Source organism: Lipomyces tetrasporus (assembly GCF_029532465.1).
Source record: "Lipomyces tetrasporus strain NRRL Y-64009 chromosome Unknown POJ06scaffold_9, whole genome shotgun sequence".
NCBI lineage: Eukaryota > Fungi > Ascomycota > Lipomycetes > Lipomycetales > Lipomycetaceae > Lipomyces > Lipomyces tetrasporus.
The window spans coordinates 21,526-45,114 of NW_026611604.1; the positions used below are offsets into that span (position 1 = coordinate 21,526).

At 47.4% G+C, this 23,589-nt stretch overlaps 9 protein-coding genes across 9 annotated transcripts; 4 read left to right on the forward strand and 5 right to left on the reverse strand.

Annotated features, from left to right (window-relative positions):
• Positions 1-5,198: 5,198 nt before the first annotated feature.
• Positions 5,199-7,217, reverse strand: POJ06DRAFT_145307 (uncharacterized protein). The gene is made up of 3 exons (XM_056184585.1): positions 7,124-7,217; positions 5,480-7,073; positions 5,199-5,428 (listed from the first exon to the last, which is right to left on the reverse strand). Exons 1-3 carry the CDS (start codon positions 7,167-7,169, stop codon positions 5,347-5,349), a joined length of 1,722 nt encoding a protein of 573 aa, XP_056041542.1. The 5' UTR covers positions 7,170-7,217; the 3' UTR covers positions 5,199-5,346.
• A 1,367-nt stretch (positions 7,218-8,584) lies between these two features.
• Positions 8,585-9,444, forward strand: POJ06DRAFT_213346 (uncharacterized protein; the record flags this gene model as incomplete). The annotated part of the gene is made up of 2 exons (XM_056185486.1): positions 8,585-8,870; positions 8,897-9,444. Coding segments are annotated over exons 1-2 (621 nt in total), but the record flags the coding sequence as incomplete, so codon positions are not given.
• A 4,331-nt stretch (positions 9,445-13,775) lies between these two features.
• POJ06DRAFT_258536 (uncharacterized protein) lies at positions 13,776-14,831 on the forward strand. The gene has a single exon (XM_056188273.1). The coding sequence runs from the start codon at positions 14,068-14,070 to the stop codon at positions 14,743-14,745; it is 678 nt and encodes a 225-aa protein (XP_056041544.1). The 5' UTR covers positions 13,776-14,067; the 3' UTR covers positions 14,746-14,831.
• POJ06DRAFT_226058 (uncharacterized protein) lies at positions 14,821-15,993 on the reverse strand. The gene is made up of 3 exons (XM_056185717.1): positions 15,793-15,993; positions 15,373-15,740; positions 14,821-15,320 (listed from the first exon to the last, which is right to left on the reverse strand). Exons 1-3 carry the CDS (start codon positions 15,962-15,964, stop codon positions 14,859-14,861), a joined length of 1,002 nt encoding a protein of 333 aa, XP_056041545.1. The 5' UTR covers positions 15,965-15,993; the 3' UTR covers positions 14,821-14,858.
• Positions 15,994-16,451: 458 nt separating this feature from the next.
• POJ06DRAFT_296685 (NAD-binding protein) lies at positions 16,452-17,311 on the reverse strand (the record flags this gene model as incomplete). The annotated part of the gene is made up of 2 exons (XM_056190561.1): positions 16,452-17,143; positions 17,201-17,311. The coding sequence occupies 2 exons, from the start codon at positions 17,309-17,311 to the stop codon at positions 16,481-16,483; spliced, it is 774 nt and encodes a 257-aa protein (XP_056041546.1). The 3' UTR covers positions 16,452-16,480.
• Positions 17,312-17,765: 454 nt separating this feature from the next.
• On the forward strand, positions 17,766-18,532 carry POJ06DRAFT_282832 (uncharacterized protein; the record flags this gene model as incomplete). Its single annotated transcript, XM_056190063.1, has 6 exons — positions 17,766-17,860; positions 17,889-17,939; positions 17,989-18,079; positions 18,170-18,233; positions 18,294-18,415; positions 18,449-18,532. 6 exons carry the CDS (start codon positions 17,766-17,768, stop codon positions 18,530-18,532), a joined length of 507 nt encoding a protein of 168 aa, XP_056041547.1.
• A 1,508-nt stretch (positions 18,533-20,040) lies between these two features.
• POJ06DRAFT_258544 (uncharacterized protein) lies at positions 20,041-21,028 on the forward strand. The gene is made up of 2 exons (XM_056188274.1): positions 20,041-20,250; positions 20,353-21,028. Exons 1-2 carry the CDS (start codon positions 20,128-20,130, stop codon positions 20,407-20,409), a joined length of 180 nt encoding a protein of 59 aa, XP_056041548.1. The 5' UTR covers positions 20,041-20,127; the 3' UTR covers positions 20,410-21,028.
• A 532-nt stretch (positions 21,029-21,560) lies between these two features.
• Positions 21,561-22,156, reverse strand: POJ06DRAFT_258545 (uncharacterized protein). Its single transcript, XM_056188275.1, has one exon. It carries the CDS (start codon positions 22,083-22,085, stop codon positions 21,717-21,719), a length of 369 nt encoding a protein of 122 aa, XP_056041549.1. The 5' UTR covers positions 22,086-22,156; the 3' UTR covers positions 21,561-21,716.
• A 545-nt stretch (positions 22,157-22,701) lies between these two features.
• POJ06DRAFT_292717 (uncharacterized protein) lies at positions 22,702-23,096 on the reverse strand (the record flags this gene model as incomplete). The annotated part of the gene is made up of 1 exon (XM_056190404.1): positions 22,702-23,096. The coding sequence occupies one exon, from the start codon at positions 23,094-23,096 to the stop codon at positions 22,728-22,730; it is 369 nt and encodes a 122-aa protein (XP_056041550.1). The 3' UTR covers positions 22,702-22,727.
• Between the last annotated feature and the right edge of the window lie 493 nt (positions 23,097-23,589).

A 23,589-nucleotide genomic window follows, 5' to 3' on the forward strand; every position in this document is an offset into this window, starting at 1 on the left:
AAAAAGGCTGGGGACGAGAACCCGGAGCCCAAGGCGTTGAAAGACACACCCACGAAGACCACGAAGGCGAAGACACCGGACATATTCAGCTCTGGAGCTGACAAAGTCGACCGCTTCCTCTCAGAGTTCGCCACTTACATGGAGCTGACGGGCTTGAACCATGAAACCCCTCGCAGAAAGCTCCTGTATTTCAAGAGTTACCTTCGAGGACCGGCACACGACTGGATCAAACCGATCGTGGACAGGATGGAAGAGAATTTCAGTGACTTTGACGGTGTCATGGCCTTGTTCTCGAAGACGTTCGGAGACCCAGACAAGATGGGTACATCCGTCAGGAAAATCCGCATCCTAAAACAGAAGACCTCCGTCTCTCTGTACACTGCGCAATTTGCATCTCTAGCAGCGCACCTGGGATGGAACGATAGGGCCCTCTGCGATCAATACTACGCAGGGTTAAAGGATAACATCAAGGATGAAATTTCTCGCGTCGGAAAACCGGAAACGTGGAGCGAGATGCAGCAGTTAGCATTGCGGACCGACGGTCGCTATATCGAACGACAAATGGAAAAGGGACGTACCTTCACACCGTCCACGACGACGGAGAACACATCGACTCCCGAACCAATGCAAGTGGATGGGGCTAAAGTGCAAGGACGCCTCGATCCACAGGAACGAGAGAGAAGGACACGACTTGGTCTCTGCTTCATCTGTGCAGAGAAAGGACATCTGAGCGCGGGCTGCCCGCAACGGACAAAAAACGGGAGGACCCAGTAATCCTGGACGCAGTACTGGGTACGGATAAAGCGTCCCGACTTTTCAATGTTGACGTCAAGATACTGAACATGGGAGAGCCGATTCTGTCCTCAGCGCAGATCGACTCAGGGGCGTCACATTGCTTTGCTGATGAAGAATTCTTGGAACATATGAACTTGAAAACTCGATCGAAAGGCTATATTCAGGTTGAATTAGCCGACGGAACTATGATACGAACGACACAGGTCATCGACCTGGAAATGGAACTGGAACAGACACGTATGACGGTGGAGTTCATCGTCATCCCGCTGAAGCATACCAACATCATATTGGGATATGATTGGTTACACCGATACAACCCAGGTATTGACTGGGTTGACAAGAAGATTAACTTGCGCAGGACCTTGGTCAGCCTGCTGCAAACTGGACGACCTGAATTGACGAACGTCCCGAAGGAGTATCACGACCTCGAAGAGGTCTTCCTGAAAGCGTCGGCCGACAAATTACCGCCAAGGAAACCTTACGACCACAAGATCGAATTGGAACCCGGAGCAACGGTACAGAAATCGAGGATTTATCCGTTATCGGACCCAGAACTGAAGACACTAAAGGAATATCTGGACGAATATTTAGCGAAAGGTTTCATTCGACGATCGAAATCACCGATAAGCTCACCATTATTTTTCGTACCAAAGAAGGACGGTACGTTGAGACCGGTGGTGGACTTCCGAGCTCTGAACAAAGTCACGATTAAGAACGGCTACCCATTGCCGCTGATTTCAGAGTTGCTGGACAGAATCCGAGGAGCTAAGATCTTTACGAGGTTGGACCTGCGTGGAGCCTATAACTTACTCCGAATCGCTTTCGGCCATGAGTGGCTGACCGCATTCAAGACCAGGTTTGGACAATTCGAATACCTGGTTATGCCGTTTGGTCTCACCAACGCGCCAGCCACCTTCCAGGCCCTCATGAACGACGTGCTGCACGAGTTCATTGACGTGTGCGTGATCGTTTATTTGGACGACATTTTGATCTATTCGAAGGATATCGACACACACCGCCGACACGTACGAGCAGTGTTAAAGACCCTCCTCCAGAACCACTTATATGTGAAAGGCGAGAAGAGCGAATTTCACGTAACAAAGACCAACTTCCTGGGGTATACGGTGTCGGATGACGGAATTGAAATGAATGACGAAAAGGTCAGCGCTATTAAGGAGTGGCCTGAACCAAAGAACTTACGGGCATTGCAACGTTTTCTGGGCTTCGCCAATTTTTACCGACAGTTCATTCGGAACTATAGCCAGAAACGCGAAGCTTTTGGGCCGTTGTTGAAGAAGAACTCACCATTTGTGTGAACCCAGGAGATGTCAGACGCTTTTGCCGCGCTTAAAGAAGCATTTATTTCTGCACCAATGCTGCAACATTTTGACCCCACCAGAGAAACGGTTATTGAAACAGACGCCTCGGGCACAGCGATCGCCGCAATACTGAGTCAGCGACAGGAGGACGACGGCCTTTTCCATCCTGTGATGTTTATGAGTCGTTCTCTGAAAACCGCGGAGAGGAATTATCATGTGCATGACCAAGAACTGTTGGCCATTGTTGACGCATTCAAGGGCTGGCGACACTATGTTCTTAGTCTCACTCAAAAGATCAAGGTATACACTGACCATAAGAACCTGGAATACTTCACGACCCGACACGACATCTCCAAACGACAGCTTCGGTGGTCCGAGACGTTAGGCAACTTCAGTTATACGCTTGTCTTTCGTAAAGGCCAAGAGAATAGTCGTGCCGACGCGCTATCACGCGTTGAAGAACCCAGCGACTCGAAGATTCAGGGCGTGCTGATCCCTGGAGATATCGAGGTTGAAGAAACAGTACACATCGCTGTTGCACGTCTTATGATGGAGCCAGGAAATGAGATCGAGGATCGCATTCGAACGTTACAACCCAACGACCCGTGGCTACAAGACCTCGTTGACAAGCTGAATCAGTCCACGGACAACCCCGATATACAAGGATCCACTTTGACCGACGGTCTCGTATACAAGGACGCTCGTCTCTGTGTCCCCGATAATCTGCAACTCAAGACCGATATTGTTTCCGCTTACCACGACCCGATCACGGCGGGCCACCCGGGCATTCTGAGAACGTATGAACTGGTTAGTCGGGATTACTTCTGGCCCCGTATGAAACGATTTGTAAAGGATTTCGTGCGATCCTGTGACAAGTGTCAGCGAACGAAGATCCCCCGACGCCTTCCATATGGTACCTTACAGTCTCTACCGATTCCGGAACGACCCTGGACATCGCTTTCTATGGACTTCATCACGGATCTTCCGGTTTCGAATGAATTTGATTCCATCCTCGTCATTGTTGATCGCCTAACGAAAATGGCACGCTTTGCTACCGTCAAGAAAACGATCACCGCTGTTGAATTGGCCGACGTCTTTATTGAACACATATTTGCCAACCATGGCGTTCCTACTGATATAGTCTCGGATCGCGGCTCTGTGTTCTTGTCCCGATTCTGGTCAGCTTTCCTGGATACGGCTAAAATCAAGGGCAAGTACTCAACTGCATTTCACCCTCAGACTGATGGACAGACCGAACGAGTCAACCAAGTGTTAGAACAGTTCCTCCGTCGTTATGCGGCGCGACGACAAGATGACTGGGCGGACCTGTTACCGTTTGCGCAGTTCACTTACAACAACACCCTGAACGCTTCCACGAATCAGACTCCTTTCTTTGCGAATTACGGTTATCACCCCACCTACCATTTTGACGTTCCATCTGGTGCCGCTACCATGACGACTGGTCACGATCGTCTACGGACCTTGGAAACCCTCCACAAGGAAATTCGCGCCAGCATGGCATTGGCTCAGAAAGATCATGCTCGGTATTACGACCAGCATCACAAAGACCATACCTTTGACGTGGGTGATAAGGTTTTCCTATCCAGACGCAACATCAAGACAAAACGCCCCTCGGCGAAACTCGACGACCGTTACTTAGGACCATTTACCGTCCTCGAACGCATAGGGAAGACTGCATATCGCTTGGACTTACCCCGAAAAATGCGCATCCACAAGGTGTTTCATGTCTCGCTTCTCAAGGAATATGTTGCATCCGACCTCCCCCGCACGGCCAAGCCCCCTCCGCCACCTCTTGAGATTGATGACGAGATTGAATACGAGGTGGACGAGATCGTCAATAGCCGACGCACTCGCGATGGCAACATCGAATATCTGGTAATCTGGTTGGGATGGAATGAACAAGGGTGGGAGCCCCTTGAACACCTTACACATTGCACTGATCGACTACGGGAATTCCACTCGCGCTTTCCCCGGAAACCCCGCCCCGCGAACCTAGACTCTTACTTGTCAGACGAGTCCTTGAAGGGAGGGTAATGTCAGGAATACGTCCTGAGGATCTGACGTCATGAGCCGCATGACCGCAAAATCTTTGCTCCGTGCTTGCGTCCGAGATGACGAAGCCTTATTACGACTTCCCGTTCGTTTTGTTCTTGCGTACGATGAGATCATCGTACAGTTTGCTTTTGGTTACTTTGATTTGTAATATTGATTACGCGAATAGTTACTTGTTTTGTTAGTCTCGTGCGCCCGGCTTAGTCCGCGGCTAAAAGTTTTGTTGCAATAGTTAGACGCCGGAGAAGTGTATATAAGAAGTGGTTCATACCCACTCTCCGGCATAGTTGATATTCTAAAATATATTGACATAAGCCACAAGCTTTCACGTCCTTATAGTACTTCAGGGTTGACCGACTGCCAACCCCTCACAAAACCAAGTTTCTACTTTAAAGAAGCAAGTGATTCCAAATGTCCATTGAATACTGCATCTATACAATTTGCCTCGCTCGACCTGTGAGTTTAATAATGCTGAAGTTTCATTATTGGAAATTGGTTTCTCCTAACCTAATTTAGCCATTTCGTATTACCGTATTCATTAGAAATGAGCTCCTGTAAGGGATCTATCAGCGTATAGACTGTGCAGTACTAAACTAGAGTGCTTGAAGGCAACGTAATAGTGTTTTAGAATATCTATTTCCATATTAAAAAAAAGCAAACAAGGGCCCTATCGTGAAACCAAAAGACAAACACGAAACAACGAGCACAAACGATTGACCAAAAGCAAGAAGCACGGCTGCTGTTGGACATAGCCTCACATATAGCTGCATTGAAAATATTATTAATCGTATAAGTTAATTGAACTAAATTACTACGACTAACTACACTATCGGGCCTCCTTATGGGATATATTCGGTGGTGCATACAAATCCCAATAATGCGCCGATAACAGTATGCCCGTGTACGCTTACTACCAGCATAGGCTATACAATCTCATTATATTCTCCATATTCATTCTCAGGTAATCATCGTCATTGATGGATACGGATATCCACTAACTCCTATCATTGAAAGTTCTAGTCGAGCTTCCACTTTTCACTGCTATTAGAAACATCTCATCTTTTTCAAGTTTTACCAACGGTAGCTGTTAGATATATAAAATATAAAGCTGTTGCCAATTCGTGCAATATCCAAATGTTCGAGATATAAGGTGATCGATTTATACTTGGAAATTATACTCAGCGATGATTTTGTCGGCCGCAGTTATACCGATCACATAAGCTGTAGCCTGAGTATGGTTACTATAGTTGGGCTGTTAGTACCTTCTTATAGAGTGGTAAAAGTAGGCTTACTTAGTAAGTATTGGTAGTACGCTCATATCTGCGACTCTAATTCCCTTCAGGCCAAATACCCTGAAACTGCTGTCTATGCAGGCTTCATCCTCCTCTTTACTGATGCCCATCTTGCATGTGCCGGACATGTGCCAAGAACTTCCTGCTTCCTTCTCCCAATAATCCAAAATATCTTCATCGCTGTCACTCTTTGGGCCGCTAGTAACTTTCACTGTATCCTTCATGAAATCTGCAGTTTGCATCATTTTCAGCGTTGCTCTTGTGGCCACAATGGCTGCACGTTTGTCGAATGAACTTGCAAAAAAATTCGGATCGTATAGGAGTGGCTCCTTTGGGTCTGACGATTGTAGTGTAACAGAACCACGGGACTCGGAGTTCATGGGGAACACAACTATAGCCTCCATTGCAGGAGTATTCTCAGGGTCAATGAAATACTCCGCATTGGCCGGATTGAGCTCAACTTCAAATGCAGGAATAGTAGGCTTGAGCAAATGCGCCTGGCGATGCTCGGGCAGATTCTGGAATTCTTCACTTTCAAAAATCTCTTCACTCTTCAAATATGCCTGAGCATACACGCAACCAATTTCAGAAAGCGGACCTGTGTGGTCGGCGTACCATTGAGCGCGAGCAGCTGCTTGCAAAGACTTATCAGAATAATATTTCTTTCGCTCGTCCAAGTGAGCAGCTCGCTCCCAAGAAAGAAAGACAAAAAGGTGGTCCTGCAAATGTTTCCCAACGTAAGGAGAGTCTTCAATTACAGTGATATCGAATTTGCTCAATTGGTCAGCTGGACCCACTCCGGAATGCATCAAGATTTTAGGCGTGTCAAGACTACCGGCCGAAAGAATTACTTCCTTCGCGGCAAAGTATTTCTGGTGGTCGAGCGTCAAAATGCCTTTAGCCGTTTTATTCTCCAAAATAACACTGCCGACCTGAGCATGAGTCAGGATATGGAGATTTTCAGGTACATTCTTCAGTAAGTCTGCTGCATTCGAGATCACCCCTTTGTAGGCGGCATTTGGAGCGACAGACAAGCCAATCGGGTTCCCTGAGTTAGCGTCAGGATTCAGAGGAACTCCTCCTGCCTCATTAAAGATGTCCATGATAGTTGTCAAGCTTTTCTCCCACACTGACGGGAAGCCAATATTCAAAGGCCCACTGGCGCCGTGGTCTCCTGCGTTTGCATTGACATACTTGGCCTGCTCTTTAGAGATATCTGGCGCAAATCCGTGGTAAGACTCCAAACTCTTGAATCGCTTCTGCATGTTTACCCACTTCCACTCGTCGTCACCAACTAGCCGCGCAATCTCGTCATAGTCATCGCTTGGACCACATGTGAAGGCGGCGAAGTTAATCGATGTACTACCGCCCAAGCCTTTTCCTCTGTCGTACGGAATGACTCTCCCGTTGAGATGCTTTTGCCGAACGGTCTGGTATCGCCAATTCTGCCTTTTTTGCAGCCTGTTAATCCACTTATTCCCGTCTATACGCGTCTCCACGAGATCGTTTTTTCCTCCAGCCTCGGCCAACAGGACAGATGGGCGCTTCTTGCTGCCGGCAAGGCGCCATGCAAGAGCGCATCCGGCAGCGCCAGCTGTGGAATTTTAGTATTTCATCTCGCAACAGCTGAATTTAGTAACTTACCGCCCACAATAATAAAATCATACTCATCTTTTGGTAGAGTTGCCATTCCTCCCTCTTGAATTCCCTTTTCCCTTGAACAAGATAAGCAACTTTGTATCGACTTGAAACCCTAATCTAGTGTGTGTGTCTTATGTGGGGATGTCTTAGCGTCATTACAGGGTAATACACTACCGTCAAAACGTTTGGACCCTTGCTAGTACTCATGCGGAACAGAAACAACATGAGAGAAAAAGATCCAGACACTCAGAAAGACATAACTGCAGGTCAGTGCTGATAAACAAGATTATGACATTTTTAGAATCTATAGAACGTAAGCGAACAAAAGCTAACCAGGGCTGTAGGCGGATAGGTGGATAGGCGGATTTGGCGGATGCAGATGGCGGATATGGCAGATAATTTGTATATTCTCTAATTAAATTTAAAGAACGGTCAAAATTTAACATCATCAGACCCCATAAACAATCGTGTATACAAAGAAGCGCAATATCAAATAAGTCAACCTATGGTATGAAAAGTAGATGACGAACTGAAATAGGGCGACTATAGAGATTATTCTAGCACTGGCGTACGTGCTCACATGGCGGGGGGATGACGGACCTAATAAGTTGGGTCCGCCACAAGCGAGTCCATTTAGGAAATTCAAATGTCATGTTAGTGAACTTTGCGAAATTTTTAAAGAAATTAGATAAGTTATTAAGATATAAGTTAACAATGGATTTTGCAAAATTTTGAAGGCGGATACAAAGGCGGATACATATCTCCTAGGGGTGGACATGAATACAATTTTCTCTATTCGCATTCGCATTCGCAATTCGCAGAATAAATTTTTGTTCGCAGCGAATAAAATGTCAGCTGCGAATGCGAATGCGAATAATATTCGCATATTCGCAGGGCTTCAAAAACCCAAACCCTGACGAACACGGCCCCTGGTTCTATAGCATCAAACTAACATGTATTTTAATCAAATCCTCACCACCTGTATAGCGAAGTGAGAGCTAGAGACTATCTGGCGATGCCCGCGTCGGAAGTGGCAGTCGAGAGACCGTTCAATAGCGGCAGGGATATGCTGGGCCTTCGTAGATACTTACTAAGTAGGACACTATGAGGAAGCTTGTTTTGTTAAGGGAAATGTACTCCGGCGACGAATGAGGAAGTGCGGGTTTGGTTATTTGTAGCGTTATGCGCTGGGCCATTTGTAGGGCTGCTCCTAATACGAATATTCGCAGTAATCGGCATTATTCGTATTCGTTATTCGCAAGTCCCAACCGCTGCGAATAATATTCGCAATTTTATTCGCAAATCCTGAGCAGTGCGAATAATATTCGTAATTTATTCGGCGAATAATATTCGTTATTCGCCGAATATTCGCATCTAAATCACGTGCTCAGGGGTATGCCTCCTAATAAATTTAATTCACAGTTTCAAGAGCCAAGATGGCCCCTTACAGCCTTCCAGCTCAAAAATGTGATGTAAGGAGTAAATTGATAGCGAGCTGCGCACTTTTCTTGCTCTGTGACCTAGTGAGAGGTTGCTTTTACCAGGTACATATATCGAGAGACTGAAGCTGGAACAACTTCAATGCCCAGATTGACAGCTTCTTCGTCTGTGCAATTATCCTGCCTAACAGTATCTTCCGAACTATTTATTTTTTAATTTCGGATTCTATAAATTGAAATGGAGACCAGAGGAAACCGCCTGGATTACCTAGCACTGAATGACGGCTACGAAAGTCAACCAGATACTCGCTGTTCTAGCCAATTCTAGGGGCCACAGACCCTGGTTCATCATCGTCGCACTATTCCATCAGTCAGTCAGAGTTATATACAGAGATTGATCCAATTCTTCAGCTTTCCGACTCTAAAATTCTCCCTTCCGAATCGGTATCACAGCCGCAAAGTCTCAATTCGATTATTGCGGGGTCGTCCGTTAGTCAGAAGGGCCCAAAAGAATCATGGTTTTGGCAATATTTCACCTGTACGGAAACACGCAGCGAGTGGTTTGACAACCGCACCAAAAAGAGGAAATTTGTGGATAGGATCATCCAATGTGCAGTTGTTGACGACGGTACTGGAAAGGAATGTAATTGGAGTACGACCGATTCCAAGAGGCAATCCTCTTCCACCAACATTGTACGCCATCTAAGAGAAGCTCATTCGATACTGCCTTCGGGCGCCAAACAAGTCGTCGCTCCATCAAAGGCTACTATCACAGGCTTTCTCAAAAAAGGCAAGGAGAATGCAAATCTGACCCACCAACAGATTCTGGAGAAGAACATTATTCGCTGGGTGGTTGCATCTTGTCAAATTTTTACTGTCATCGAGGCAGCGGAGTTTCAAGAAAATATTCAACGACATACCGGGAATTTCACTTTCATTCACCTCGCGGCATACAATGCGGCGGAGAATCATGGACGACTTCGAACTATATAGAGCACAATTGAAGGAGGAGCTTTCAACAGAATGCAAAACAATCGCCTTGTCGCTTGATGTCTGGACCAGTAAAAATAACCTGCCAATATTAGGCGTGATCGGTCATTGGCTTACAGAAGATTTCGAGTACAAAGAAAAAGTCCTAGAATTTAAGGAGCTTGAAGGATCACATAGCGGAGCGAATCTCGCCGATACCGTGGAAGAGCTGCTTATTGAGTTAGACCTTGAACTCAAACTGATCTCAATCACAGGAGATAACGCTACAAATAATGAGCGAATGGCTTCTGAGCTATTTGAACGCCTACAAGAGAGGCTTGCCGAACCGCTCTTCCGCGGTATAGACAGCTATGTTCGTTGTCTTGCACATATATTGAACCTCGTCGTGAAAGATATCCTTCGTGCTTTGAAGTCCGGCACTGCGAACGAAGCATATACTGTATGCGATAGCATTGAGAGCGGAGATCATGAGAGCTTCGGAATGCAAGAACCGCTTGCCAAGCTTCGGATATTGGCCGTCTGGATATCCCGAAGCTCTCAACGAAGAAAGCAGTGGAAGAGAATCTGCACGCTAATGAATCTTTCGACCAAATACATCGAATATGATGTCGACACAAGATGGAATTCTACCTACCGGATGCTCGATGATGCTCTCAATGCACAGGCACAAGTTGATGAATTCCTCCGCTACATTAGCTTTCCTAGGTTCACTGCGGCAGAATGGGACTGGCTCCGCCAGGTTCATACCGTCCTTTCAAAGTTCAATGAGCTTACCTTGATCGTATCCGAAAAGCGGCCACAGATAAGTAATGCAGTGTCCATGTATTATGATCTGCAAGATATACTGGAACACGCATCTGAGCGGAGAGAAGAGTTCAGCGATATCGATCCAAGGATTGCACGCGTGCACGCGCTGTGACGCAAGGTATGAAGAAATTCCAAAAATACTATACTTTTATGGATGCCTCCGACACATACTACATCGCGTTGATACTTGATCCACGGGTTAAGGGAGATCTGCTGATGGATGAACTCGAAGACGAGGTCCTGATAGGGGTGGGTACGATTACGGTACCGTCAACTTTGGAGATTATTCGTAAAGTTAATCGTAAAAATTAAGGTTTAGTCGTAAAGTAATCGTATAGTATAGATTGAAATCGTATAGTAATCGTATAGTAATCGTCTTCCTAATTAGGAAGGTAGGGTTATAACCCCTGCCGGGAACCACTTTTTGCCTCTTGTCCTCTGAAATATTATCAACAATTAGAGGAAGTTACTATTCATTACTGCATTGGCGCCTTAGACATGGAGCCTTCTACACGTTCTCGTCGCCAGCTGGCTATAGATTACGTCCTATTGAATGATGGGTACGAAGGAGAGGAGCCGATGGAGAACGTCTCGCTCGCCAGCGGCCTACAGTCACCAATTGAGAGCTCCTTTGAGCTAGGCCGGAGGATTGTATTAGCCAGATTGTCGATCGACCATTGTCGAGGAACTTGACTGAGGAAGCGCAAGGGATCTCACCAGTCATCACGGACGATGTGATATCTTCTCAACCTACACGTGGGACTGCGAATCACTGGCTCTGGGAGCAGTTTGAAGTTACAACTCTAAGCCAACAGTGGAAGGCTAAGCGATCCAAAAGGCTTAGAACGATCAGCTGATAACTTGCAAGCACTGTCGGAATTGGTCTATCAAGGACTCTGCTAGATCGACATCTACAACTAACATGTCCTATCACGAACTCGTTGGAATCGGGGACTATGAGGACACTCACATTACTGGCAGATCAATACGCGAAGGAATCGGACATGTAATTAGGCATTTGTACTTCATTCTTCTTTAAACCTTATTAAGCCTTAGGTCACGTGCCTGACTATACGACTCAGGTGATTGCTCGTATAGTTAATCGTAAACTTTACAGCCAATCGTATAGTAATCGTATAGACTATACGATTGCGTGTTACGAGTTGCTCGCAAATCGTACCCACCCCTAGACGAGGACGCCGCTAGGGAGATCCTATGTTGAAATCCAACGGTGCCAGGCAGGACCTGCAATAAAAGTAGGTCCCTAACCCTTATGTCCTAAAAGTTGTGGCACCGTTCAGAGAATTTCCGCTGAGACTGGTGGATGTCAATCATTTTCCAGCTCTCTGGTTCTTAACGTTTGCGTATATCCGTCGTTGAGTTGTATGTACACACTCCCCATTTTGGCGGAAAATAAGCCTTTTACGAGGTGGCAATTGGGAAGCTAGGGATCGGCACGGATACACGGATAACGGATACGGATATATCCGTGGATATCCGTCGCGGATACGGATACGGATAGAGAATATGCGGATATGGATACGGATACGGATAAGGTAATATTGATTAGTCATATCCGCGGATATATCCATGGATATCCACGGATATCCACGGATACGTAACAAATACAAAGGTGTAAAATAATAATACTGGGAGAGTTTAAGTGAGTTGCGATTTGCCAAATATTCAGTTGTATAGGGAACGGAAGTCCATGAATCCAGAATTTGGTGCGCGCTTGCCTGTGAGCGGAGGGAAGCTTGAATCAGAACATGGATCTGATTAGTCGCAACTGCTTATATACTGGGTTAGGGTTTGGTGCCCGTCATTGAATGCTGGATATATAGCGGTTTGCAGCCCAATTGAGTGATCAATATAGTCAGTCGTATCGTAGGATCATCCTCTTTCCATAGTTCTGGGCTCCAAACCAAAAACGACTGAGCAAGAGCCCCTTCAAGGTCACGTGAGTCGTATCCGTGGATATTACGGATATCCGTGGATACTGCGGATACGGATACGGATAAAGCCAATATATCTGGAAATTAAGGCTGGCAAACAATTCAACTGGATTGACGGATTGATTGAATTGACGGACAATCGGTCAATTCAATCAACACAATCGGGCCGACTTTAGTAAATCAATCAATCAATTCGAAGAGCCGGTTGATTGATGAAATTGACAGATTGACGGGCCGGGGGCCGGCGTGTGGCACACGCGTTGGATCTTCGGCCCACCCAAGCCAAGAAAGAAGAGGTCGAAAATAGCTACAGAATTCAGTGGCAGGCTGCAGTCAACTGTGCCTGGGACCTACTTGATAAGTACTACCAACGACTAGAAAATTGTCCGGCTTATTACGCTGCCGTTGCCCTCCACCCGAGGTACAGCTGGCGATACTTTGAGACGAAGTAGTCAACGCGGGAATCGTGGATTACTGACGCGAGGGCAGCGGTCCAACGACTATGGGATTCTGACTACCTTCCGGCCGTTGCAGTTCAAAGCTTCATTCGTGAGCCCATTCGATCAATATTCCGATACTGTGGGCCCACCGTTGATGCCTGACTTCGACGAGCCCAAGGACCTCCCCGATGACGAGTACGAGCGTTGGCAGCTTAGGGCGGCTACTACGGATATTGATGTGGAGGACCCGTTGGAATACTGGTACAACAAGAGGTCAGAATACCCTCGTCTTTGTCAAATGGCCGTGTATATTTTATCTATCCCTCCCATGTCGGCTGAATGCGAGAGGCTCTTCTCGTCAAGTGGCCCCATGGTGACGCCTCTACGGTCACGGCTTGAAGCAACAACAATCGGGTTAGCACGGACGGTACGGTCGTGGTTGAAGGCCGGGGTCATTCACAATAGCGTTATGGACGTTCCGGACCTCGACTCCAAGAATCATCGTGAAGAAGGGTCAGACCCGGTCAAGGACGACTTCAACGAGGGGATCGGGCGAATACCGGGGCAGTGAGTCCGCCGGAGGACAGCGACGGCGACGGCGACGGCGAGGTCGAGGTTGTTACACTGTTTGACTAAGTGCTGTATCAATTGTCAATTCAATTCAATCAATTCAATCGGGGCCTTCGATTGGTCAATCCAACTGGCCATCACGGTAGATAGCCATCAATCAATTCAATCGGACCTCTCGGTTGATTGAATTGAATTGTTTGCCAGCCTGAAAGACGCTGATCGATCTCACGGACAAGATGGACGCTGAGACACACCGCGAACGACTAATATGGACTTATTGCTACATGCATGACCGGCAAGCATCCATCCGTCTCAGCAAGGCATTCTGGTCCCGCGGACCTGGTCTATGCTTCCAGAATCCAGACGTTGGGGCGTCGATCATGTCAGACTCATCCCTCAATTTCCCTACCCTTTCCATATCCAACGGCAATCGCGAAGATTACTCGTCCCATGTCCAAGCCCACATCGAGCTCACCCAGATCCTGACAAATATCCACGATACACTTTACCCGTCCCGTGATCGCACAATTGCACTTGTTCTTGTTGGCGAATATTACCGCATACTAGACGAATATACCCGGTCGTTTACTGCGTTCAATCTTACTTGGCGGTCGAAATCATGGGAAACGTTTCCGCTTAACGAAACCGTTTGGCTCACGTACCATTACGCTAAATTGTACGCCTACGGATTTGCCTTTCAGGGCCACTTACGACGCAAGACTATTAAGTATAAGGAAGCACTGAGCATGGCACCCCAAGATCGGCCGACGCTGGCGAATATTGTTTTTCCTCGCGGTCTCGCCGGGTCGCCTGACTCGAAGTTTATTATCGAGTCGAAAAAAGCTGCCACAGAACTTCTGAACCTCTGCATCGACAAATTACATGCGGGAGGGGCCTTGGCCTATCTGCCGTCCCGCTACTATGGCTATATTTCCTACGCAGTTGTTTTTCTGATCAAAATAGTGTTTACAGGAGCTCTTGTCGCGAAGGAGCAGCATAATATTCTGTCACTCGTGAAGCGGACTATTGGTTGTTTTGTCGAGTTTGCGGTGACGGTTGATAAGGCTCATCCTCTTGTTCGACGAATAGGACAGTTGCGCAAGCTCGTCCGTGCGCTGTGGAATGCAGAAGGGACCACTATCACGGCGGCAACGACGCCATCCGCGTCTTCCCAACTAAACGTGGCGCCTCCGCAAGAAACGTCGTACGGCGGCAGTGGAATAAGCGGTGGCACATCCGCGCACGGCGATGGAGATTTAATGGACCTATTATCACTAGATTTCAGCGCTGCTGGATCAGAAGCATCGGAAGGTAGCGCCGATTTGACGTCGTTGTTGTCGTTTGATATTGATTCAGAGATTTGGATGTCATACTTCGATGCTACGGCATTTGGTCAGGATGTAACTGCCCCAGCTATGGTTTAGTGATTTGTATATTTAGGAATATGCGTTTAACTTGGCTTACGTATACTTTCGTAAAGAATGAAACAGCAATATATGGTGTTTATGGGATGACATGAAGAGTAACAAGCGAATGTTTACAACGACGTCTCGTAACTAACCGCACGAACAAGGAATTTATCAACCATTGCCTTTACGCCCTCATCAACAGCCGGTAAAGGCGACCTCGTTACACCTCCAAGTCCGGGCTGAATAAACTTATCTAATGCATACTTGGTTCCACTAATCCCCGCCTTGACTATAACCCAATCCGCCTCTGTGACGACATCCTGCAACTCTGTGGCCCGGGCCAACTTCTCCGCAGTCGGATCCGTGACAAAGTCAGCAATGGCGTTGTACAAACTCACGATAAGTTTGGGGAATACGTTGCCAGTGCCGGTTATGCAGCCGTGTTGTCTGGCTAGGACGGCAGAGAGGAGATAATCGCTAAATCCGGGCAGAATGAGAAATTGCTGCTTGCTTGGGTGGCGGGCTTTGTAGGCAGGTGATGAAGTGTGGATGCCTACGCGGTGGCCCTTGCCAATACCAGCGCAAGTGAGCTACGGAAGTTAGTCGTCACCCTATCCAAAAACCGCAAGCTCTGATACTCACTTTAACACCAAAACAATTAGGATGCTCCGATAGCTCAACCAACATATCCGAATCCAGATCGATTCCTGACGCAGCACCAGGGAAATTATAAATCATAACCGGAATAGGACTCTCATCAAACACAGTTGTAAAAAACTCCTTCAACGCCTTTCTGTCCCTGCCGATTGCGAATGCGAAATACCCAGGAGCGATAACAATCGCCCCGTCCGCGCCGACTTCGGCGACTTGCTTTGTGAGCGTGATGGTTTCACGGGAAGAACCGACACCTGTGCCAACGAGGAGGGGGACGTTGGTGAAGCAGTTCGAGTCGAGGGCTTCGCGGGCGACTTTGACCATCTCGACGCGCTCTTCTGTCGACAAGTGGGCGGCTGATATATAAGCATGCTTCTGCGACTGATCTGCAATTGAAAGAACGCTTACCTTCACCGTTCGTGCCATGTATAACCAACCCCATGCCCGCGCGCGCCAATCTCAACACGTGCGAGCGGAAGCTATCATAATCGACTTCGCCCGAATCCTCTTTGAACGGCGTAACAAGTGGGCAATAAACACCAGGTCGAAAAGTACGCTTCACACCATTCGATAACGTCATGATCTATATCGGTTATGCAAAAATATATCTTGAGACACGGTAGTAACAGAGAAAAAAGAAGCAGCGGTGGAGAAATGTTATGTAGCTGCTTTTCGGGCTGTGGGGGTGGGGGTGCCGCGGCTATCGACGGCACCCCCGCGGCACCCCCACCCCCGCAGCGTTTTTCCCGCGCCTTTCCAGTCGACCATGCGGCACTGGACCGGCAAGACCGCAACAAATCCCGGGATTTTGATGCCAGTCGGTCGTGTGTTTTCAGTAGACTGCACCGGAATAAGTCCGTGATGAGGACCCAAAGGGGTTAATACAAGACTTTGATGAATTATCTATAACGGATATACAGCCTCAGCTGACTGGATATGGTGTCGGCGCCTCTTCTAATAATGACAATATTTTGTTGCCACTTCATGCAGAGTTACAGTAAATGAGATTACCAAAAATCATTTATTATCGCAAATTAATATGACCAAACCACAAGCAAAGATATATTGTCATTCAGTTGAAACCATTCTCGCAAACCTATCTAGCCATCCATCCACCATCGACCGTAACACAATCCCCAGACATGTAATCGCTCGCCGCTGAAGCCAGAAAAACGACTACACCCTTGAAGTCGTCCGGAGTACCCCATCTACCCATCGGAATCCGCTCCATAATCTGTCTCGATCTCGTCGGGTTGGCGATTAACGCCGTATTCATCTCAGTGGCAATATATCCAGGAGCAACGGCATTGACATTAATACCCTTGCCAACCCAATCGTTTGACAATGCTTTCGTCATTCCAAGGGTGCCGTGCTTCGCGGTCGCGTACGCGGGAACAGTGATCCCGCCTTGGAACGAACAAAGGCTAGCGAAATTGATAATCTTCCCACGATAGCCCTGAGACTTCTTTTCCATAGTCTCAAGCATGTGTCTACCAACGTCTCGAGAAAGAGTGAAGCAAGCCGTCAAATTGACCTGCAGAACTTCATTCCAATCCTCATCAGGAAAGAGCTCCGCAGGATGACGGCGCTGAATTCCACCGCAATTGACAAGAATGTCAATTGTATGCCCCAGACTTTGGGTAATGTGGTTTATAAGTTCTTTCACTTCCTCGGCTCTGGAAAGATCGCATTTGACAATAATGGCCTTGGAGCCCACCGCTTCGATGGCATTGAGCGTCTCCGTCCGGGCGGTATCTCTCTGGAACAATCTTCAATTACGTGAATGATCTAGTGATTATGCGGGTGCGGTACATACCTGAATAAGAATAATATTGGATCCTGCTTCAGCTAATCCGATTGCGATTGCGCGACCAATACCGCGAGTACCACCAGTAACGAGCGCAGTCTTGCCCTCCAATGAAAACATTTTCTCTATCGACAAGCTTAACTTCCCCATCTTGTCCAATTGAAACATAGCAAAATGTGATACGCGACCTTTGGAAACAAAAAACATTTGGAGGGGATTAAGTGTAGTGGACGTAACTGCACTGTGATAACCCTAATCCGCAGAGTGTTTCCCTCATTCATGAGCGGCTACGCTGTTACCGTCCCCGCTCACATGCGGCTGTCGATGGCTGTCGATGGCAACTTGAGGCCACGCAACTAAGAAACCGATCATCCACCCGGAATTTCTCCTGGGTATCTATCTCTTCGTCCCAGTCACATTGTCAGCCATACAAGTCGAGTATCTGTCGTGCTAGGTAAATCACAAAATCAAAATGCGTCACCTTTGGAAACCGACGACTGGAGTGCCTTCCTGCAATCTCAGCCACTACATCCGATAAGCTCAAGTCAATCGAGACGTTCCGAGTTCCGCCTAGATGGCTGTTAGTCTAGTCAAAGTCGAGACAGAGATGGGGATTGTTGGATGGGGTGGGACGACAGTAGAGGGACACTCCGAGGCTGTTGAAGGAGCGTTTGAGGATTTTAAGGGAGGATTTTAGGGAAAGACTTATTGGCTGGGAGGCCGCGAATGTTGAGGATATCTGTAAGTCGTACCTTAGCATTTTTGCTGTCTCATTGCCAAACCGCATACCGACATAGATTCTACCGTGGCGGAGAAGTTTTGATGTCTGCGTTGGCGGGTCTGGACATTGCGCTGTGGGATATCAAGGGGAAGACACTCGGTGTTTCGGTCTGACAACTACTCGGTGGCAAATTGCACGATCGCGTTACGGTACAGTGATGGATTGGCGGAGATCGACTGAAGGATGTCTTGTGACAGGCTCAAGATCGTAAAGGTCAGGGATTTACAACAGTTACAACGAATGCAGTCGAATCCGGGATTTGTTTCAGCGCTTTTTTTCCATAACTGTCCCCTCTAAGTAAAATGCAGCTCGGATGGCTAGCGTCTCCAGATGGATTAAAGCTACCGTTGGAATGCATCAAAGGTGTGCGATCTATCGGTATTGACGTTGGTCTTGAGTTCCATGGCCGCCTTCACAAGACGATGGCTAAACAGCTTGCCCGCGTGTTGGAGCCATATTAGCATTTATTTATCGAGATGCCACTACTTCCGGACCATATCGATGAATTATCGAAACTATATCAGCAGACCACTACATGTGGTGAATGCCGGCTGCCCTAGCAATCGCCACGATCGCTCTGCTCAATATTCCAATCTCTCCCGACCTGACCATTACAGACCCGAGGTTGAGGGTTAGGGGCGTAGCAGTCTTATTCTCCCTCATTTTCTTCATCGCATTATACGCAATCGCCCTGGAAATTGTTCCCTGGCAATGTAACGTGATCTTCCCTATGGAAGTCAGAGCGCGCGGCACGATGATGCTCACCCTCACAAACTGGAGCTTGAATGCAGTAATTTCGTCGCGATATATCGAGGACGGCAAGCGCTCCTCCGATTTTCAGCACAGGCTCAGGAAGATCGTTTATGTCTGACTCTACTTCTGCAGTCGTGTTAGTGGTAGTGCGTTGTCTCTCTGTTGGAGCTGTTTGGTGTAGATCGGTCTTACGTATATAGTTTGCGCAATATGTGGTTGACCGTGTCATTAAGCTTTTTCTTCGCTCCCAACAGTTCAGTTCCCTCGCGACTCACCGCTATCAGCTGGATAACAATAGATAACCGCAATCCACCCAAGCAACGTAATAATCGCATAGATCCCAAACGTACCGCTTGGCGTGTATGTCTTCATCAGACTAAGGAAGGACCTGAGATTTGTGCGTTGCAGTGGCATTGATAAGAGAGGTGCTGTGAGCTGCTCACAGCACTAGTGGCGTTCGAAGTAATTGAATAAGTTGTAACAGACAACCTTGTTCCGAGAGAATCTGAAATGACGGAGCTCGAAGCGATCGATGAACTTGTTTCCACGGAACTAGTCGTACTGGCGGAACTCGACATAGATGGACGAACTCGCAGTGACAGAGCTCGATGACACAGAAGAACCTGTAGCCAGAGTAACTAGGGCTGCTCCGAATATTCGCATTTGCGAATATTATTCGGCGAATAATTATTCGCACGATTTTGCGTTGCGAATAACGAATAACGAATATTATTCGCAGGATGTCCGCGCAACGAATAAAATTGCGAATATTATTCGCCGAATAACATTCGTTATTCGCATATTTATTCGCAACCCCTGAAACCTTAAAGTGCTCATAGTTTATTAGGGTTCCAACACAAGAAGCAGCAAATGCATTAAGGCACAAAACAACAAGCAAGTGAAAGGCGGAGGCATAAACTGCAAAACGAAAGATGCATACCACGAAACGCAGGACTGACGCACTGTAATATGTACGTGGTAAAAGCAACCTCTCACTAGGTCACAGAGCAAGAAAAGTGCGCAGCTCGCTATCAATTCTCCTTCCATCACATTGAGCTGGAAGGCTGTAAGGGGCCATATTGGCTCTTGAAACTGTGAATTAAATTTATTAGGGGGCATCCCCTGAGCACGTGATTAGATGCGAATATTCGGCGAATAATATTCGTTATTCGCCGAATAAATTACGAATATTATTCGCACTGCTCAGGATTTGCGAATAAAATTGCGAATATTATTCGCAGCGGTTGGGACTTGCGAATAACGAATACGAATAATGCCGATTACTGCGAATATTCGTATTCGGAGCAGCCCTAAGAGTAACCGTGGATTCCAGTTCTTCCATTATCTCGGAAGACAGTTGCACGATTCAACCTCGCAATAGAGCGGCCGGGCTACTGAGTGGATGTGGGCGTATTTCGAGACCACAGAGTACAATCGGTCGTGGATAATGAAGAGGACCAAAATCAAGAGGCTCACAGACCGTGATATCCGTTGCATTTATACGATGAACAGACTGGGATCCGATGTAATTGGAGGACTACAGATTCGGGAAGGCAAACTTCAACTTCAAACATGGCAAGACATCTGGAGAAGCATTTAATCTACGCTCCCGACTCTGACCCTGGAGCTTCAGGCACAAAGAAACAGCCTTTTATCGCTACCTGACATTTTGAATACCAGCTAGTCCGAAGTTAAAAGATTTCTATATGCCGATACTATATCGGCTAACTCCTATGCCTGCCGATATTTATTCGTAATTTTATTCGCAAGATTTGCTATGGACCATGCTTACTTGCTACCACCATCCAGATAATGATCGCTGACCGCCAGATGCACTGAAAGCGGTTCAATTTCGTTCCCCAATTTCTCCTGAGGTTGATGAGAGCACGTCGGTTATTACTTTATGGGAAAATGCAAAAATTATGGCTATTGGTACGGTTTCGATGATGACAGACTCACCCCAGAGTGAGTTATCCGAGTGCAAGGAGAAAAGGGAGAACTTATTATTCCAATCCATGGTTCGCGTCCGGAGAAAATTATTGTCCGTCTGAAGGCTGGTGGGATGGGAGAACGCATATACAATTTTCCGATTCCGGGACAAGGTCTATTCTGGGAGGCTGATTCCGTTGCGCGAGATATTCGGGATGGCAAAAAATTTGATGACAATTATCCAGTTGAAGAATCGATCTTTGTCATGGAACTAATGGACGAGGTTCGTAGGCAAAACAATTTGAAGTTTCGGGAAGAGATTGAGTATGTTGAGCAGTACTGAGCCGTGAACGACCTATATAAATATGTTAGTGGTTATTTAGGGGGGAGGGGGGAGGGTACGATGAATATCAAGTGCGGTCTTACAATCGCGGATGGTCATGTCTGTATTCACTTCTTTTCGCAGGTTTCATCTTACTAGATAATAATATAAAATAGAGCAGATACTGCAATAGTGAATATACTTGTAGTCGACTTTTTTGCGAGGTTTAAGTATTCTTGCTTACGGATGCGAGTACGAACAGAAACCAAGAACTTACCTTTAAATGTTACCGAAGTACCGAAGTAGTGATCAAACGCACGGTCTGCACGAAGAAAACAATATGTTTGATGTCTTGCAGCTTGTCAGTGTAAGCAGAAGCAGCAGCAGTACTGGCCGAGACTGCGCTAGCCATGAGACTGCCCGCCATGGACACCATGACGTCAAAATCGACGGACGAACAGCCGGAAGCGACAAGGACTCTGTACTGCTAATGTTCTTGTCATGGAATACATCCTGGGAACTATAAAAGGGATCTCAGAAACCTGTAGAATCATCCAGTGACTGTCAGAAATCTTGTTTTAAGTCTAGTATTAAATAGGTTGATTATTACATCTCTCATAACAAGGAAGGGCAGAGTGCCTACTAATGTGACAAGTGCAACTGATGCACTTTACTGGAAGACCGCCAAATCAATCTCTACTTCCAAAGCTATTATTAACCTACACCTACACACATTTTACTTAATAAACGTTGACCTTCGTGAGGTTCTTCTTGTTCAGACTGTCCATAAGCGCAGCACCGATCGACACAGCCTTCGCCGCGTCCTTCAGGTTGAAGTTGGCCTCCTTATTGTACAAGATCCAGTCCCGGAACGCTTCCATTTCCAGTTTGAAGGCGTAGCCAAAAGCGGTCATCTGAGTGTCGGGCGCCTCCATGCGTGTGCCCTTCTCGTCTGAGATATCGAGCGCAATGAGACGCGGCTGGCCATTGATCAAGATGCGACCTTTGGTACCGATGACCTCGGTCATTGTGTGGTGGCCGTGTGGGTTGTTGCGGCTGCCATAGACGTTCATAATAACGTCACCGGTCTCGAAAGTGACGAGGCCCATGCCGTCGTCGACATCGCGAAATTCCTGGAAAACGGGCCAGCCGTTAGTAGTGCCAGTGCTGAAGGCCGTTGCTGGATATCGTGGATCGGCTGTGAAGAATCGCCCAAATCGCTCGGCGTCGGGCGGGTCGAAGACCCTAACCCGCGAAGTGTGGGGAATCCCCGCATTGGCCACCGCCAAAGAACTGCTCGTCTTCGTCGCTCTCCTTCGCGATCCGCACCCGTTCTTCCTGTTCCTGCCGTATATCTGTCAGTCTTCCTCCCCATATCCTCCACCATGCCTGCCTCGACGAAGAAGGGCCTCCGTTCGTCCATCGCGTGCAAGCGCTGTAACGCGGCGAAGTCGCGCTGCGACGTAGCCCAGCACGGGTCGCCCTGCACCCGGTGCCAGCTCCGCAACTACTCCGATTGCCAGCCCATACAGTCGCGACGTGGCATGTACAACCGCAAAGAGTCAAACCAGAAACATCGAGCGGCCTCCGCGTCGGTTGCAGAGTCCGCGCCTTCGACAAGTCAGAACACTACTGACGCGGAATCCATCCCACTGAGATGATTGCTGCGGGTTCATGACATATTCATCATCAAATGCCTCGTGTCTGTTCCCATTGAATTGCATTAGCACCTAGCGAGTAAAACACATCGCTTATAACGATAGCCGGGCGTACCCAATTGGATGCACATTGATTTGAAATGGCACTCGTCCAAACGGCGGCACCTCGAGCTTGTGGAACTCCCAGCCCAGTCCTACTCTTTCGCCGTTTCTGATCTCACTTGCAGCTGACCGGGCCACATGCTCTGGTGTGAGTAAATTCAGCATTCCCAGACCTTCTTCACGAGATCCAGGTGGACCCCATACCCAGAACCGGCGCTTGTAAGGAAGGGAATCGTAGCTTGGAACCTCGTTGAACGACTTTGACGGATTATAGTTTGATCTGTTGGGGGCAGCCATTGACATCAATTGAATTGCTCGGATGCTGGCCCACAAAGAGAGTGACTGCTGGCTGGCAGACATGCGACAGAGTCCTCCAAATACGTTCGAGTTCCAGCGACCGGCGGCTATATCCAGGATCGGGTAGTCTATAAAATTAACTTTAATAGCTTAGGGCCTGATTCTTTTTTTTAATGACCTCCCATTTAAATTCGAAAAAAAAAGAATCGCCCCTTATAATGGTACTCCCATTAAGCCTAAAAAGAATCACCCCTTCTAATGGTACTCCATTATACCCAAAAAGAATCACCCCTTCTAATGGTACTCCCATTATTAGGGCTGTGACGGATGGGCGGATATGGCGGATTCTATCCGCCAAATTATCCGCCTCGAATAAATATCCGCCGCATTTTAAGTCGGCGGATATGGATGTCGAATAAATATCCGCCAGGTCCCAAATTGGCGGATATTTATCCGCCGTATCCGCCGGCGGATGGCGGATAAGGCGGATAATTTCCTAATTAGGAAAGATCAATGTGGGAGTATATAAGGTCAGGTCCAAGGTTCACTGTAATGT

Excerpts from the sequence above, each read along its gene's own strand:
- POJ06DRAFT_145307 (XM_056184585.1), bottom strand. The coding sequence starts at position 7,169 with ATGGCAACTCTACCAAAAGATGAGTATGATTTTATTATTGTGGGCG. Across the intron at positions 7,074-7,123 it reads TGATTTTATTATTGTGGGCG|CTGGCGCTGCCGGATGCGCT; the intron begins GTAAGTTACTAA and ends AAAATTCCACAG. Across the intron at positions 5,429-5,479 it reads GTACTACCAATACTTACTAA|TAACCATACTCAGGCTACAG; the intron begins GTAAGCCTACTT and ends GCCCAACTATAG.
- POJ06DRAFT_258536 (XM_056188273.1), top strand. The coding sequence starts at position 14,068 with ATGGCACCCCAAGATCGGCCGACGCTGGCGAATATTGTTTTTCCTCGC.
- POJ06DRAFT_226058 (XM_056185717.1), bottom strand. The coding sequence starts at position 15,964 with ATGACGTTATCGAATGGTGTGAAGCGTACTTTTCGACCTGGTGTTTAT. Across the intron at positions 15,741-15,792 it reads ACATGGCACGAACGGTGAAG|CCGCCCACTTGTCGACAGAA; the intron begins GTAAGCGTTCTT and ends CTTATATATCAG. Across the intron at positions 15,321-15,372 it reads CTAATTGTTTTGGTGTTAAA|CTCACTTGCGCTGGTATTGG; the intron begins GTGAGTATCAGA and ends TAACTTCCGTAG.
- POJ06DRAFT_258544 (XM_056188274.1), top strand. The coding sequence starts at position 20,128 with ATGTGGGCGTATTTCGAGACCACAGAGTACAATCGGTCGTGGATAATG. Across the intron at positions 20,251-20,352 it reads TGAACAGACTGGGATCCGAT|CTTCAGGCACAAAGAAACAG; the intron begins GTAATTGGAGGA and ends CTGACCCTGGAG.
- POJ06DRAFT_258545 (XM_056188275.1), bottom strand. The coding sequence starts at position 22,085 with ATGGGCCTCGTCACTTTCGAGACCGGTGACGTTATTATGAACGTCTAT.